A 16,986-nucleotide genomic window follows, 5' to 3' on the forward strand; every position below is an offset into this window, starting at 1 on the left:
CCTTCTCCCCGTGGCTGTAGTCAGACGGCCACGGGGTCCTCTTCTGACCCCGATGGGTGGCGGGAGACACCCCGGCTGAGAAGGGGAGTCATTGCCCAGCGCTCCAAACTGCCGAGGGCCACACAGCACCCTCCCGTGCAGGCCGGGGGGGGGGGGGGGAGGGGGCCGCCCACACGCGGGAGCTGCCCGACCCGCCCTGCCATCCCCTCTCCTCCATCCCTGCACGTCAGTCGTCTCACTTGTGTGGAATTCCTCCCTGCCCCATCCTCTCCTCCCCGTTTCCACCTCTGACCACTTTTCAAGACTCATTGCCACCTCCTCCATGAAGCCCTCCTTCCCAGCCCAGCCCTCACTCCCCCCTTCGATTCGAAGTCCCAGAGTATTTCTACTCTGCCATGCGGGTGCCAGCGGGGCTCTGTCCGGTGGTGCTGACGGGCACCCCTCTGCATTCCTAGCACACACGTGTGCAGGCCGCAGGAACGTGTCCAGCTTTCTGGATCCGTCTATGGGGCCGTGGTGCTTGGAGCACCCTGAATTGTGAACCGGCTGTTGTCAGTCCACGCTGGCGCTGCATCTCCTGGTCCGCTCGGAACACAAGATGGGAAATGTCCCGTCACCGGTGAGGACACAGGCTGAGGAGCTAAGCAGCGTGTCCCGTCTAAGGTGACCCCGCTCACCAGTTCCAGGCAGCGCGGGGCTAGAGGTGACCTTCCCTGGGGCAAAACGCACACTCCCGGCTCCCCTGCTGCCGCTGATTGATTAGCGACAAACCTCTGAGGCTGTTAAAGCCTCAGGATCGCCCCTCAAGCAGCCTGGGCGAAGCCACCGTGGGCCGCTCTGCCCTCCATGGAGGCAGCCCTCAGTGCTTCCTGATTCTGCAGGGCCCCACCCAAAGCCACAGAGGAAGTGGGGCATCGATCTGGGCTTCTCGACCCAGCCCGGGGCCACCTGGTTGGGGCTCCACCCCACACCCTCCCTCGGGGAGCCCCTCTCTGGCAAGCACTGTGTTTCCTGGGTGAGACCCGGATCCGGCCCCTGTCCATCCAGAGCCACAGTGGGCAGCCCAGCACATCTCCCCCCGCCCCCCGCCCTGGGCCTCCGCCTTGTCCCTTCCCTGCTCAGGGCGTCTGTTTGGCAGGTGACAGGGACAGTGGGAAAACAAGGCCAGCTTTGCCCGGGTCCTGCCAGCCGAGCACTTACGCAGAGGATGGAAGGACCGGATTTGGTGCTGGGAGCCCAAGCATCGGATTGATAATCCTGCGGGCACCAAGCTCTGATGCCAGGAGGATTTTTCCATTATGTTTCTGCAACTTGCCTACATCGTCCTTGGCAGCCTCTCCAAGGGAGACAAAGTTCAGAGCGGCGCTTAGAGAGGCTTCAGGAAACTGACCCGTGCGCACAGCCCGGAGGGTATGGGGTGGAACGTGGACGTAACAGTCCGAGGAAAGGGGCTGGGGGCTTGGGCTTGGGCCTCAGACGCCCTGGGTTTGAGTCTTGGCTTGGCCACTTCTTATGTGGGTTCTATGACCCTGCAAGGTACTCTTTGAGCCTCAGTTTCCTCATCTGCAAAATGGGCACGGTGATGACAGGCGTACCTACCACTTAGGGTTGTTATGAGAGTTAGAGGAGATAATTAGGTAAGCGTGCCCTGGTAAACACTCTATAAACGTTACTTATTATTATTATTATTATTATTACTGAAGAAGTTGATGGCAATCACTGAATTTGGAGGATGGAGATGCAGGTTTGAGGCTGAGCTCCGGTGACTTAACACATAACCCAGTCCAGTTCGCTCATCTAAAACAACAGCCTCTCGAACCCCAGGTCCAGCTCTCCTTCCCATGGCCCCTCTTCCTCTTCCTCTTCCCACGGGCACCCATCTGCAACCAGGAGACCCCTCCTTCATTCCCAGGGCTTACTCTGGCGCCCCCTACAGTCTGCATCTGCCCGGCTGGAAGTCTGTCTGACCGCAGTGCTCGGTTAGGTCACCAATGACTTGCTGAGGCCCCAACCCGGTGGACACAGGTCTGTTTCCCTGGCTTGACCCCGACCCCAGCAGGACAGCGGCAGAGAGGGCCACTGTGGGTTGTGGGCTGCGGGCTGCAAACGCCCACAGGCCGGGCACAGTCCTGGCTCCACCCCGGACACCTGCTTGAGCAAACACTTAACCTTCCCAAGTCTCGCTCTCTCGGCCCGCTGGATGGGAACATACCAGCCACACTGCCCTGGGTCGTGCAGTACACAGCCTGCCCCACCCCCAATGGCCCCAGATCTGTCTCCCCGTCTAGGAGTCCTACGGGCATTTGCAACGATTCCTTTCACTGGCCCCTAGAGAGAAGGCAGCGCATATAGTTTACATACAGAGTTATCAATAATTTAGAGGCAGACGCTATCTGCACTGTGCCAGGTGTATAGGAGATAGGTGCTCGATACATGCTTACTGGATGAATGAAAGAATAAGCAAATGGGTGTGCAAATTCCCTTTGTAAACTGTCAAGTGCTGTCCCCAGGTACGGTGAATACAGTCTCTTGTTTATCCCTCTCACAACCATAACTGCATTTGAGGCTTGTTACATTCCTGCAATCATTCATTCATTCATTCACTCACTCAGCCACAAATCGTCACTGACTTTTTGTTCTCAGGTGTATCCCAAGCATTTAAGACAGTTTAATAGGTTCTCAATAAATGTCGCCGAAGGAGTGAATAAATGAATGAATGAATGCATTCCGTGGAGGGGAAGTGACCCTGCTCGGCACTGAGGACATATTGATGAATATAACACAGGGTCCCCTGCAGTGCAGAGAAAGTGCAAATACAGGTGATTATATTTATAAATTGTAAAAAGTGCTGGGAAGGAAATGAGCAGGGTTTGTGATAATACAATGCTGGGCTGGGGGCTGCTAAGCCTGGTCAGGAGAGAGGACTTCGGGGAGGGGACATCTGAGGACATCCCAAAGAATTGGAGTGAGCCAGACTCCGGACAACCAGGGGAGAGCATCCCTGGCAGGTGGGAAGGCGGGAGGGAATGGTGCCTCAGAGACACCGCGCCTGGAAAGTGTGAGGCATCGCGGCTTCTCTTCAGCGGGTCTCAACCTGTGGGTCGCGACCCTTTGGGGGTCGAACGACCCTTTCACAGGGGTCGCCTAAGACCATTGGGAAAACACATATATAATTACATATTGTTCTGGTGATGAATCACTATGCTTTCATGATGTTCAATTTGTAACAATGAAAATACATCCTGCATATCAGATATTTACATGACGATTCATAACAGTAGCAACATTACAGCGATGAAGTAGCCACGAAAATAATTTTAAGGTTGGGGGTCACCACAACACGAGGAACTGTATTGAAGGGTAGCGATATTAGGAAGGTTGAGAACCACTGTAAGAAATGGAGGCAAAGAGGTTGCCTGTCTCAGGCCGGGTGCCTAGGGCACGTCCTATGCACTGGCTGCCCAGGGCCGGGGGTCCGGGGTCACAGAGAAGGTAAAGGGGGTGGGGGAGTTGGGGGGAGCTCAGAGCACTGGAGACAAGACGGGGATGCTTAGTCTCCTAACGGGAATCTAGAGGTTGGGTTTCGCAGGAAGCTGTGCGAAGGTTGGGTCCCACAGGAGGTGGAGCCAGCAGGGTGTCCGTGGGTAACGGTGGAAGCTAGATTAGGGAGCCAGCTGTCCCTAGGCCAGCCAGGGCAGAGGACAGGGACACTGGGGAGCAAGCGGAGGGGCTTGGAGGGACCCCGAGGTTTCCGAGAGGATTCTGGGCCAGGATTCCGGTTCTTGGCTGCCTGTCCTGTAACTTGTTTACCACCAGCGTGAATGCAGGGCAAGTCCTCCCCGCTCCCCTTTGTTAAAATAAACAAGAAACTCTGGCTAAACCCAACCAGGGCCGGATGAGACAGCCCTTAGTCACAGGGGATCGGGGCCCTACCCCTCCCTGGCAGCAGCGCCGGCTACAGACCTACAGACCTTGCTGGGCAGGAGTCGTCTCCCATCTGCTTTCCTCCAGACCCTCCACCCCCTCCCACCATCGGCCCACTGGGGTCCCATAGAAGTTGTCCCCAGATCCCCTCTGCCTCCCCAGTTTTGGTGACGTCCTAGGGGCGCCCCTGGCGGGCCTGCTAGTGGGGAACTGAGAGCCGTGTCCCGCAAGGCGTGCGAGTTAGAGGGGCGCCGGAGCGCCCTGCGCCCGCACCGGGTAACGGGCCCGCAGCCCCGGGGGTGCGCGCGATCAGATCCCCGCGGGGCTGCGGGCGGTGGCTCCCGGGCGGTGCGGGCTCGCTCTCCACCCCCGCCGGGGCCTGGGCACCCGCCGCCAGGCCAGGCCCGCACCCGCCCCGCCCGCCCGCGGCCCCGCTCCTACCGTGGGCCGCTTCCACACGATGCCCTGCGTCTTGCTGGAGTGGGGCCCCAGCTCCTTGAAGCCCAGGGCGGCCGGCACGGCGGGGAAGGAGGGGTCCTGGAAGAGCACCCCGGCCTGCAGGCACTCGTCCCGCAGCGCCTCGTAGTCCTGGTTGAGGTACTTGACGGCCCTCTCGTGCGAGCCCAGCCCCTCGGCCGCCTCCCGGTCCCGGGCCAGCTTGGCCGCGATGCCCGCCATGGTGCCCGCTGCGCGCGATCGGGGCGCACGGGGGAGTCGGGGTCGATGCTGCGCGCGGCAGGGGCGCGGCCGGGCCCGGAGCTGGGCAGCGGGACTGCGGCTGCCGGCGATGATTCACCGGGAAGCGCCCCGCCCGCCTCCCCGCGGGGTGTGGCCTCGCCGCCGGCCCGGAGCGCGGCCGGGACCGGGGCCGGTGCTGCCGCCTGCGGACGCGCGGGGAAGCTCAGCCGCCGACCCCGGCGCTCCGGGCGGAAAAGGTGGGGACGCACCAGGGCGCACACCACACCCAGCCCGGCCCTTTCCTCCTTCCTGGGAGGACAGCGGCCCAACCGGAGGCCGGGAAGGGGTGACTCTGCAGGAAGCCGCCGTGAGCCAGTGGATCAGGGGGTGAGGTCGGGGAGACGGCACTGGCTGCCGTCTGTTGGGCCCCAACTTCGCGCCGCTGTCCGGGGGGGCGATGCAGCGGGGACCTCGTTAAATCCCTCCTCCTGCAGCAGCCGGGTGAGAGTTGTCCTGCTGCTCTTGCGCCCATTTTACAGATGCATCCACCGAGTCAGAGAGGGTCAGGGACTTTATTCCAGGCCACACAGCTAGTCACAGGCAGAACAAGGGCTGAAGTCACCGCCAAGGGGATATATATGATCAGATGCTACCCTGCTGCTGGCCAGCTGTTTGATCTCAGGGGTGACAGGTTTGGGAAATAAAAAATACATTCTCCCAGTTAAGTTTGAATTTCAAATAAACGCCAATAATTTTTTCGTGTAAGTGTGTGTGTGGGGGGGGGCGGGAGAAAGTTTCCTCTACCTTTCTATATTCTCCCACTGGTCTAATAATTAAATGGACACGATTAGCAAGAGAAATAGCCTAATTTAACCACATACATGCATGGGGAACCCGCACATACATGAGAGGGCTAGGAGCCGATGGAAAATGAGGTGTCCATGGCCTTTGAGCTAAAGCTAAGGTTAGGACCAGACAGTGCGGCTCAGGGGAACACCCGGGCGCAGACACACACTCTCCGTGGCCTCACCCATCACCCGGAAGCTTCCAGGAGTGAGTCCCAGCCCCGAGGGCAGGGGGTGAGTCAGAAGCAGCTGGGATCACCCAGAGCTGCCTGGGCTGGGCGTGGGCCAGCAGAGTATGTGTGTGTGTGTGTGTGTGTGTGTGTGTGTGTGTGTGTGTGAGAGAGAGAGAGAGAGAGAGAGAGAGAGAGAGAGAGAGAGAGAGTGAGAGAGAGAGTGTGTGTGAGAGAGAGTGTGTGAGAGGGCCATGGCCCTGGATGGTGTGAGTGGCCTCAGGCACCACCTGCAGGCATGGGGAAAGGGAAATCTTGCTTTCCCATTGTATGGATGGGAAAATAGAGGCAGCTAAAGGGTGGGTAGCAGACAGAGCAAGCCTGGCCCACCGCCCCAGACGCGGTCCTGCCCCTCCGACTTCCGGCTCGGGAGGGCGAAGGGCATGGCAGGGGCTGAGGCTGAGGCTAAACCAGCCCTATCTTTCCTCTCTCGTTCAGGTCTGAGATGTGAATTCAAAGGACTCAGAGAGAATGTTACAATGAACGGCTTTGTTTTAGACATCTCTCCCTTTGGGAGCGGCTCCTGCCTTCCTGCGGCTGTAGCTTGGGGCGGGGGTGGGCTGGGACAGGCCTGTGCGATAAGGGAGAGCTGAGTAGGAGACAGGATGAGCCGTCCCTGGGGTTGCAAAAGATGGGAGGCCCCTCGAGGAGGAAGAGGAGGAGGAGGAGGAGGAGAGGAAAACTCCAGAAAGCAAGCTTCAAAAAGTCCAGATGGCTTCCTGGGCCCCTGATCCCTTCTCTCCCCAGCCAGGCAGGGCTCAGGGCATTACAACCCACCCTGGCCAAGCGGCGGAAGGGGCAGAGCCCACCCAACACCGTCTCTGGGAGGGCTGCTCATAGCAGGGTTCCCCGAACCACAACGTTGCCAGGAATCAGTTATATCTTGTGTTTGTAGGGTCATTTGCCATTTTAAAAATATTAACCATTGCCCAGTGGTCGGCAAACTGCGGCTCAGCAAACCAAGGCTCGCGAGCCACATGCGGCTCTTTGGCCCCTTGAGTGTGGCTCTTCCACAAAATACCGGCTCTTCCACAAAATACCGACTTCTGCGCACGGGCCACGAAGTTTCAATCGCACTATACATGTGCGCCCGCACGTGGTATTTTGTGGAAGAGCCACACTCAAGGGGCCAAAGAGCCGCATGTGGCTCGTGAGCTGCAGTTTGCCGACCGCGGCCCTAGCCGGTTTGGCTCAGTGGATAGAGCATTGGCCTGCAGATTGAAGGTTCCCCCGGTTCAATTCCGGTCAAGGGCACGTGCCTGGGTTGCAGGCTCGATCCCCAATAGAGGGCGTGCAGGAGGCAGCTGATCCATGATTCTCTCTCATCATTGATGTTTCTATCTCTCTCTCCCTCTCCCTTCCTCTTGAAATCAATAAAAAATATATTAAAAAATAAATAAAAATACTAACCATCAGGTCTCTCGCCTCTTAAGATGGGGCGATGCTATGGATTCTGCAGGGTTCAGGGTTCCTCCTGGCGGAATCTCAAGGGGTGGGAATCCGTGCTGCCTCTCGGTGATGCTGTCATCCACAGCCCCGGGCACCTTCCCTCTAAAGGCGCTTCCGGAGCCCTCCCTCTGCCCTCCCTCTGCCCTCTGTTCTCACAAGGCCTGTCCAGGGAACGCGGGGAGGGATGCGTGCTGCTCCCCACCCCATGGATGGGAAGTGAGAAGCTCAGTTAGCCCCGCCCATCTGTCCATTAGCCTTGTCTCTCCTTCTCTCTCTTTTCCCAGGTGCCGGACCTGCCAGGGGGTCTAGGGCTCCCCTAAGTCCGCTGCTCCTTCTCCCCTTCATCTCTCACAGGCGTTACCCCCGATAAGTCTCTTGCACTTTTTAAAAATGTTTTTATTGATTTAAGAGAGAGAGTAAGGACGAGAGAGAAAGAGAGAGAGAAACATCAATGGGCTGCCTCCTACATGGCCCCACCTGCCGGGGATCCAGCCTGCAACCTGGGGAATGGGCTTCCATCAGAATTGATCCAGTGACCTCTTGGTTCATGGGTCGACTCTCCACCATTGAGCCACATGGGCCGGCTGGGCAAGGCTCCGGCACGTCTAGCTTCATGTTAGCCGTTGCTTCCGGGGAGACTCTGAGCACTCTGCACATAGTCAGTCATTTAAGCCTCACAGAAACTCTGTGAGATCAGTCTTGCCATTTTCCCACATTTACAAACCAGGAGGCATGAGAATTTCAATGACTCGCCTGGCGTCACCCAGCCAGCGGGTAGTGGAGCTGGAATCTGAACGCCAGGCTGCGTTGGGGCGCCTCTGCCCTGGATACGGGGCAATGCGGTTTGCAGAGCGAGGGGGGCGGAATGGGCTTGCTGCCCTCGCTCATCAGCACGCTGCCCACGGCAGCGGCCACCTCCCTGATGGCCGCCCCTTCCTGGCCCAGCGGGGTGCCCGGCTCTGGCCTGGTGCCTCCTGTGGCGGCCAGGCATGCTGCCTTCCCCCCTTAACATCCCTTCTCCCCTCTGCTTCCCGGACACCCCTCTTCTGCTGTTTTTTTTTTTTTTCTCCAGTTCCTGGCTGTCCTTTCTCAGTCTCTCACCAGCTGCCTTTTCTCTGCCTGCGCCTTTGTGAGGGCTGTTGGGGCTTTTTCTGTCTCAACCTGACATTTTCTCTGCTTCCAACGTCCGATGACAGGGCCCCCTGTGCATGCAGCCGGGGCTTGGGGCCGAGCAGCCGGGGCATTACACTGGCTGGCGGGTCTACCTCCTCTGAGAGGTTGGTTTTGATTTTTTAACTTGTTTTCTGCTCTCTTCTCAGTCTATATACAGAGGAGACTCTTCCATGGACGTGAATATATGTTTTGGACCATTGATTTGGGCTTCCAGGCGCAGCACATGATGCTTGGTGGTACCCAAGCCGTTGTCTGTATGGTTTCTAACTTACATCTCCATAGGATTTTGTTACTGTTGTTCTTGTTAATCCTCACCCGAGGATATTTTCCCATGGACTTCTAGAGAGTGGAAGGAAGGGGGAGGCAGAGAGAGAGAGACAGAGAGAGAGAGAGACAGAGAGAGAAAGGGAGAGAGAGACATCAATGTGAGAGAGATACACTGATTGGTCGCTTCCCACACATGCCCCGACCAGGGCCAGGGATCGAGCCGGCAACCGCAGTACATGCCCTTGACCCGAAGTGAACCCGGGAGCCTTCAGTCCGCCGGCCAGCGCTCTATCCGCTGAGCCACACCGGCCGGGGCCTCTATGGGATGTAGAGCCTTTGCATCAGTCTCTCCAAGGAGGAGCCGGTCAGCCCCACCCCCCGCTGTCACCTGTCAGTCGGGGTCCAAGGCTCCCTCCTTCCAGAGAAAGGCCCTGCCCAGCAGCTGAGAGGTCACGGAGACCCCGCGGGGCCCACAGAAGGGAGTGTGACATGGGCGGGGCCTCAGAGCGGAGTCTGGGCCTGAGTCACCTCCTAGGGATGTGGCCACAGAGCCAGGGTCTGACTCAGAGCCGGGAGCCTCTCCAGCTCTCACAGCGAGAATGGGAACCACAAAAGCCCCAGGCTCAGGTGGGCCAGGAGGGCAGGGTCACCCCCTCTTCTGTCACTGCTGGCGATGAGCGGCCGAGAGCCCGGCCTGGGCCCAAGCGAGGCTGGAGCCCATCCCCAGCCTGCTCCTCGGCCTCAGGCTCACAGAGTGGGGCCCACCCCAGCCTGCTCCTCGGGCTGTGCCCAGCCTCTGCTGAGCGCTGACGGTGCTGTGGGCCCGTCACTGCTCTCTCGGATGACGTGGGGGAGGCCCAGGCTTCCTGACTCACACTCCGAAGGGCGTGTCCGGGGGAGATTCCACCCCAGAAGTGTAGGCTCTGATCAAAACTGCAAGTCACTCCCTGGCTGGTGTGGCTCAGCGGATAGAGCGTCAGCCTGAGGGTTGAAAGGTCTGGGTTCGATTCCGGTCCCGAGGGCACGGACCTCAGTTGCAGGCTCCATCCCCTCCAGGCTCGAATCCCGGCCCAATCCATGTGTCTCTCTCACATTGATGTTTCTCTCTCTCTCCCCCTCCCTCCCACTCTGTCTAAAAATCAATGGAAAAATACCCTCGGGTGAGGATTAGCTAAAAAAATTTAAAACAGTGCAAGTCACATCAAGACATAAGTGCTCTCGGATGTACATTCTGTGATGTGCGTTTGGAGATAAACAGAAAAGCACAGTAAGGAATCCTTAGCGCTATCGCCTCTGTAACTTCTGGCACCGCACCTATGGGCCGGGAGTAGCGGTATCTGTGTGTCTGATCACCTGCCGGCCTGCAAGTTACTAAAACGGATGTGTCTTTCTTATTCACCGTGTGGTCCTGGCAGAGTCCCTGACACCTGGGGGGTTTCCTGGGGCAAAGCTTACCCAAGGCAAAGCCCGGGGTGTCTTCAGACTTCGTGTTACTGATATGGGGCGGGGGATGGGTGTGTGGGGGGTGCCCCAGGGGTCCCTGAATGGAGAGTTTGAGGAGCCCAGGTTTGACATCTGCCCTGATTGTTTCTGACTTCTGTGTTTAGAGCGGGGGGTTGGGGGGGGTGGAGGGGGTGCACCATCTGCTTTTACAAGAGAATCAGATCGCCCCCAGGCTGGGGCTCTGGTGAGGCGGACTCTAGGGGAAAAGGGAGAATGTCTTGCTCACGGGCCTTGCAAGCAGGTCCGATGTCTCCCTCCTCACCTCCCTCTATGTGGCCGACCCGGCCCACCTCTCGGGTGCGGGTGCGGGTGCTGGTGCTGGTATTGGGGTGGGGGTAGGGGGTGCTCTTCAGGGAGTCTGGCTATCAACTCTCAGCCCAGGCATTTCCAGGCCAACCACAGAGTCCTGGAAACCAGGAAAACTTGGGGACGTCCTTGGCCTGGAGAATTGGAGCATGGGGTGGGGAGGTGGGTAAAGTGGGGTGATGTGATGAGGCCCAGAGGAGGCCCGAGGCGAGGCGGGAGGTGGGCAGGGCGGGTCCTCCAGGGCCTGGAAAGGGCGGCGAGGGAGCCGCTGAAGTGGGTCAAGGCGGTGAGCGTCCTGGCCTTGGTCGGCCTGGACGGGGAAGGGGCAGGTGTCCGGGGAGTGGGCCCTGGGTCCTACCCAGGGATGTGGGGGCACCAGAGGCTCCTTCCTGGAGGTGGGACTGACCAGGGCTGCAGACGCCCCACCCCCATGTCCCCAGAGCCCGCGCACCCCCAGGGCAGGCCCTGAGGGAGAAGGACGAGACTTGCATGGATGCCATGTTCTTTGGAAGCTTGTTTAGACCCGTGGTCGGCAAACAGTGGCTCTCGAGCCACGTGCGGCTCTTTGGCCCCTTGAGTGTGGCCACGAAGTTTCAATCGCTCTGTACGTGCGCGCCCGCACGTGGTATTTTGTGGAAGAGCCACACTCAAGGGACCGTAGTTTGCCGACCGCTGGCTTAGACCAAGTTCATGGCCTTCGAGGCTTCCTCCACGTGACTAGGAGTTCACTTTTTTAAAAAATATATATTTTATTGATTTTTTACAGAGAGGAAGGGAGAGGGATCGAGAGTCCGAAACATCAATGAGAGAGAAACATCGATCAGCTGCCTCCTGCACACCCCACACTGGGGATGTGCCCGCAGCCAAGGTACATGCCCTTGACCGGAATTGAACCTGGGACCCTTCAGTCCGCAGGCCGACGCTCTACCCACTGAGCCAAACCGGTTAGGGCAGGGGTTCACTTTTTGAATAATAAGGATGATATGTCACTGGGCGGGCATCAGGATTTGAGAGATGCTGAGGTGGGGCGTGGCCAACACAAGGTGGGGAGCCACTGGCCTAGAGTCAGGTGTGAGCAGCGGTGGGTGACGTCACACCCAGTCATCGGCTCCAAAGGCCTTCTTGGTGTTGCGTTGGCACCACCTCATGGCAGAAGGCAGTATGGCTGCTGCAAAGCCAAGAAAAGGAAATCTCCCCTGAAAGGCCATTTCCCCAGGGAGCCCTGGCTCATCTCGGTGGAGAATGGTGTTTGCAAGGCAAGACCCGGGCGCTTGTTGCCATGGAAGCACCAAGATTTCAGACCCTGAGGGCAGGCTGTGCCTCTGATTGGCCATCCTCTGCTGCCCAGGGCCCAGACTCTACAAAGTCACCTGCCAATGTGTACGTGTTTGTCTAGTACACATGCAAATAATTTTTTTCAGGTAAAAAAACACACAACAAAACTAAACTAAAACCAAAGTCAGAAACCAAACCAATCAAAAAAACCACCCCCACCCCCACAACCCGAAAGGTTACAGTTTTAGGACCCTGTATGGCGTTCCCCAGTTTTGTATGTAACCCAGAAATTCTAACGACCTTCACTCAGCACCTGTAACAGTTCGTCTCTTACATGCTCTCAGAACCACCTTTACCATCCGCTGGTTCTCTCGTGATTGGGTAAATAAATCACGAGAGGACAGGCAAATACAGACACGTGGATAAATGGATACATGAATAATGAAATCAGGTTTTAACGCATGAGAAGTTATACCTGACCTTCAATTCCAAAGCAGCGCCACATGGTTTGTTGTAAATTTCCCTCTTTGCGTATCTGTAGTTCCCTTTCCCGTCATTTTTCGTATACTTCTCCATTTTTGCTTAGCCCAAGAATGCACGGAAAGTAGTTTGGAATTGCTAACCTGTACACTGTGAAAACGAGAACTACTCATCCATGTTCAATATTTGTTTATAGTTTTTTTGTGTTTTTTTTTTTTGTCTTAACTGAGTATATATGCTCAAAACTACGGGCAAAATTTCTTGGGTTCGTTCTTCTCTTTCTCCCTTTCCGGGTGGTTCTGAGTCTGACTGGTTAGGTTTGTTCCACGACCCGTAGCGAGAGTTACGAACAAGTCCCCACTTTTTGCACAGGGTGGCCATGGAAATAGAAATAGCAAATAGACACACAGCAGAATGCAAAAAACCAAGTCTGAGCGTGTCCCAGGAGGGGTGCGTTCAATCCACCAGCAACCTATTTTGACTCGCCTTTTGCTGATACCCTAACGACACATTAGCTCTTCTGCCCACATGGAGAATGACAGTGGGAACACATTTTAATTAACTCCAGATATTTTTCTCTGCTTGGAACCCCGAGAAATTGTTTTCCCTCGAAAGCACCCCAGAGGATAAAAGCAGCCCCAGCTCTCCAACGCCGAGCCATTCGGAGCCAGTCTTAAACAGGAGATTGAATGATGTCCCTGACTGTTCCGTTTTACATGTGGTTGGAGTGTGTACTTTTGGTGGCAAGGGAATTTGTTTTTGTGTGTGACTCAAATAAATGACATCTAATTTTTAGTTTTCAATAGCCTGGCTGTGTATACTGTTCGCACAGTGTCAGGAACAAGACTCTAACAAAGCCTAACTCAGAGCAAAACTTGGGGTTCATCTTCAGGCCTCTGTCCCCCACTCATCACGCTTTCCCGTCTTAATGGTCTTCTCTCTGTCTTCCATGGATGCGGTGTCCCTAGCACCTTAAACATTTTAAAACCGTCTTTCATGGAAGTATCTGAGGTTCATTCGCATGAAGGTGTAAATAGCTGGTAATAGCTTAAAGTATTCGCCTATGGGACAGCCAAGTTAGTGGTCCATGGTCCCGGCTCAGGGCCAGCTGCAGGCATTCAGGGTTCAATGAAAAATGAAAATGAATGTTCCCACATTCATCAAAACCCAGGGGGAAAAGTGCCATTAAAATCTAAAACTTTTTTCCTTTAAAAATATTTTTTTTCTTGACCTGGACGGTGTGGCTCAGTAGATAGAGTGTCGACCTGTGGGCTGAAGGGTCCTGGGTTCGATTCCAGTCAAGGGCACATGCCTGGGTTGTGGGCTTGATCCCCAGAGGGGGTTGTGTAGGAGGCAGCTGATCCATGATTCTCTCTCATTATTGATGTTTCTACCTCTCCCTTCCTCTATGAAATCAATAAAAATATATTAAAAAAATACTTTTTCTTTTAAACTGTAATAAGTGTAATACATGAGAAACAACGTAAACTTTCAATCTGCAACAATATAGTTTTCGGTGTCATACTTTTATATAATACAATGAATACTATTTATTAATAGTATTCATTTGGCCAAAACCGGTTTGGCTCAGTGGATAGAGCGTCGGCCGGCGGACTGAAAGGTCCCAGGTTCGATTCCGGTCAAGGGCATGTACCTGGGTTGCGGGCACATCCCCAGTAGGAGATGTGTAGGAGGCAGCTGATCGATGTTTCTCTCTCATCGATGTTTCTAACTCTCTATCCCTCTCCCTTCCCCTCTGTAAAAAATCAGTAAAATATATTTAAAAAAAATAGTATTCATTTGATATTACAAGTGGTTATAAGAGTTTTCTGGCTCAGGTTTCTGCAGATTCATATACAAGGCCCTTGTACACTTTCACGATAGTGACAGGAGAGCATTAAACTGAGTGACTGTTGGGGGCTGGGTTCCCGGGAAGCAGGAGCTGAGAAGGAGGGGGACATGCAGAGTCCATCAGGGACCAGCATCTGCGAGTGGAGGTGGGGAGAGGTGGTCAGAGCGGGAAGCCAAAATGCGATGCAGTCTTTATTCTCTTGCCCTCGCAGTCCCTGGATGTGGGCTGCCCTGCTGGCCGACTGCATCCTCATGGTGTCATTGAGCACGTGTCTCTAACCCAGTGGCATTTAACTGGGGGCGCTCTTGCCTCTCAGGGGGCACTCGGCAATGTTGGACGTTGTTGGTTGCCATGACGGCAGGGGTGCTACTGACACTAGTGAGGGGCGGCCAGGGTGCTGCTAGGCATCCTATGATGCACAGAACACCTCCCCCTCCCCCAACAAAGAACTCTGGTCCCAAGTGTCAATAGTACAGACCTTGGAAAACCCTGCTTAACCCTTTATTTTTCTCTAAAAGATGCAGTTGGATCTGGACGTTTGAGTCGGTTCAAGTTCCGCTTCAGAGAGAGGACAGAAGTCCTCCCAGGTGGGCCTGTGTTGTACATCCTACTGTATCAGGTAAGAAGGCACTAGCGCCCCCTTTTTTGGTGATGCACAGATTAATAAGTGAGCTCAGATAGATTCATTATCAAGTTCCTCATTAGCCTTTTATCTGATAGTTTTACCATTAAGGGCTGACAATGGTGACTTCTAATTCTATCGCTTGCTTTCCCATAGCTGCAATCTATAATAATAAAAGCGTAATATGCTAATTAGACCAGACGTCCTTCCAGACGACCTTCCGGACGACCTTCTGGATGAAGCCGGGGCTGCAAGGGAAGCCCGGGTCCCAGATGCTTGCTGGCAGCCAGAGGGAAGCCTGAGTCCCAGGTGCCAGAGGGAAGCCCGGGTCCCGGGTGCCAGAGGGAAGCTGGTGCCGGCAGCTGGGGGTAGGCCTACTCTTGCACGAATTTCATGCATCGGGCCTCTAGTTCTCCTATAAAGAAAAACATTGCCCTACCCACCAGTGACCCTGAAATAGCCGTGACTGGAAAGGCGGGATGCATGCAGGATTCTTCCGCTTTCTCAATTTTCAGAACGCCCTAGTCATGAAAAACGTGATTAAGATAATCTTTCTAGGTGTTTTCAGAAAAACCACCCTCTGAGGAACAAAACAGGATACGAGTGTGGGTACAGAGACCAAGTTACACCAAGCGCTTGGCTTTAAGGGGTCCACCAGGCCTGCTGGGACCACACAGGGCTCTAGGGGGCAGCAGAGACCACCAGCTGCTGGAGCCGCAACATCCCGGCTTTGATACCATTACAGCCTCCTTACCACCGACCAGACCAACCGCCTGCTGTCAGCTAGCTAGAATCTCAGCTGATCTGAGAGGCGACATCCGGGCATGGCCGCAGGCAGGGCAGGGCTCCGTCTGGCCCGGTCCTGGTTCCCAACAGCCCTGTGCTCCTCTCCCACCCATCGATCCCTCTTCAAGATGGACAGGACCCGTATTCCGGTCTTTATGTTTAGCTTTCCTTTTTTGGGTGTGTTTCTATGGATTTGCCTATTCCGGATATTTCCTACAACTGGGCCCAGACAGTGTGAGGCCTTCTGCCACGGCGTCCTTCACTTGGCATAATGTTTTTAGGGTTTGTCCGGGTGGCAGTGCGTATCAGGACTCCATTCCTTTTCATGGCTCCTTTTCATGGCTGCATACTATTCCACTCTATGGCCACACCGTGTGCATCTGTTCATCCGTGCGTCCGCCGATGGCCGCTTGGGTTGTTTCCACGTTCTGGCTCTTATGAACGTTGCTGTCACCGGCTTCGAGGACAGGCCTTGGTGTGGCCCTGTGCTTTCCCATCTTTCAGTCCATGGAGTGGAATGTTCGTTGTGGTTCCATTTGGAGGGGCTGCAGGATGTTTTCCAGTGTTTCCCCTTCCCACCAGCCATGCATCAGAACTCTGTCGTACTCTTTTTTAAAAAAATTTATTTTTATTTTTTTAAATATATATTTTATTGATTTTTTGTAGAGAGGAAGGGAGAGGGATAGAGAGTTTGAAACATGAATGATGAGAGAGCATCACTGATTGGCTGCCTCCTTCACGTCCCACGCTGGGGATCGAGCCTGCAACTGGAGCATGTGCCCTTGACTGGAATTGAACCTGGGACCCTTCAGTCCGCTGACTGACGCTCTATCCACTGAGCCACACTGGCTAGGGCTGGGGGACCATTTTCCAGCTTGCCACCCGCTAAGATTCGGAAATCACCGATGTGGTCCACGTCCTTAGGGTAGCCCAGGCCTAGGAGATGGGAGCCCCGAGGAGAGGGATTAATATGAGGCTCCCAGACCTGCTCTGTCCGGTCCTGGTCCCTGGGGATATGACAACTGACGTGTCCTGAGCCCTCCTCACCCACTAATCTAAGCCCAGGACGCGTCCTGTCTCATCCCTCCTCCTAACAACCTGGTGAGGTAGGCCTGCTATTATCTGCCATTTTGCAGATGAGAAACCGAAGGGGGAGGGAGGCTGAGTCACTCGCCGAAGGGGATGGAGCTGGGCGAGCCACCCAGGCCGCCAGAGGCCAGAACCGCCCGCAGCCCGGGCACCACGTCCCATTGGGCTTCCTCTGATCTGCTCCGTGAATCAGCCCTTTCTGATATTTGTATCCGCCTAGCAAATGCAGAACCACACTTTTCTGGAAAGAAAGGGGACCCCCCCCTGAACCCCTGGCCCCCCTCCTTCTCAGAGCCACGGCTCCAAAGTCTTGGTGAGTCCCAGCCTCCAGCTACCAGACAGCTTCTCGACTCAGCCCACGGAGTGTGTGTGTGTGTGTGTGTGGGGGAAGGCCCTGCAAAGAGGGGGGGCTGCTGGGATCCTAATGAATCTCCCAGGTTAGTGGTCCGGGAGTCCCTGGGAGTTCCCCAGCGTCCAGATCAGGGGGGAAAGGCAGGCAGGGAAGGC

At 55.6% G+C, this 16,986-nt stretch overlaps 1 protein-coding gene across 1 annotated transcript in view; it reads right to left on the reverse strand.

Annotated features, from left to right (window-relative positions):
- Nucleotides 1-4,654, reverse strand: part of CAPN2 (calpain 2) — a 38,231-nt gene extending 33,577 nt beyond the window's left edge. Inside the window, exon 1 of the mRNA XM_081114431.1 lies at nucleotides 4,366-4,654. Within this exon, the coding sequence (XP_080970557.1) occupies nucleotides 4,366-4,602 (237 nt within the window). The 5' untranslated portion in view covers nucleotides 4,603-4,654. The remainder of the gene's footprint in view (nucleotides 1-4,365) is intronic.
- Nucleotides 4,655-16,986: the final 12,332 nt, after the last annotated feature.

Source organism: Myotis nattereri (assembly GCF_964212035.1).
Source record: "Myotis nattereri genome assembly, chromosome: 20".
NCBI lineage: Eukaryota > Metazoa > Chordata > Mammalia > Chiroptera > Vespertilionidae > Myotis > Myotis nattereri.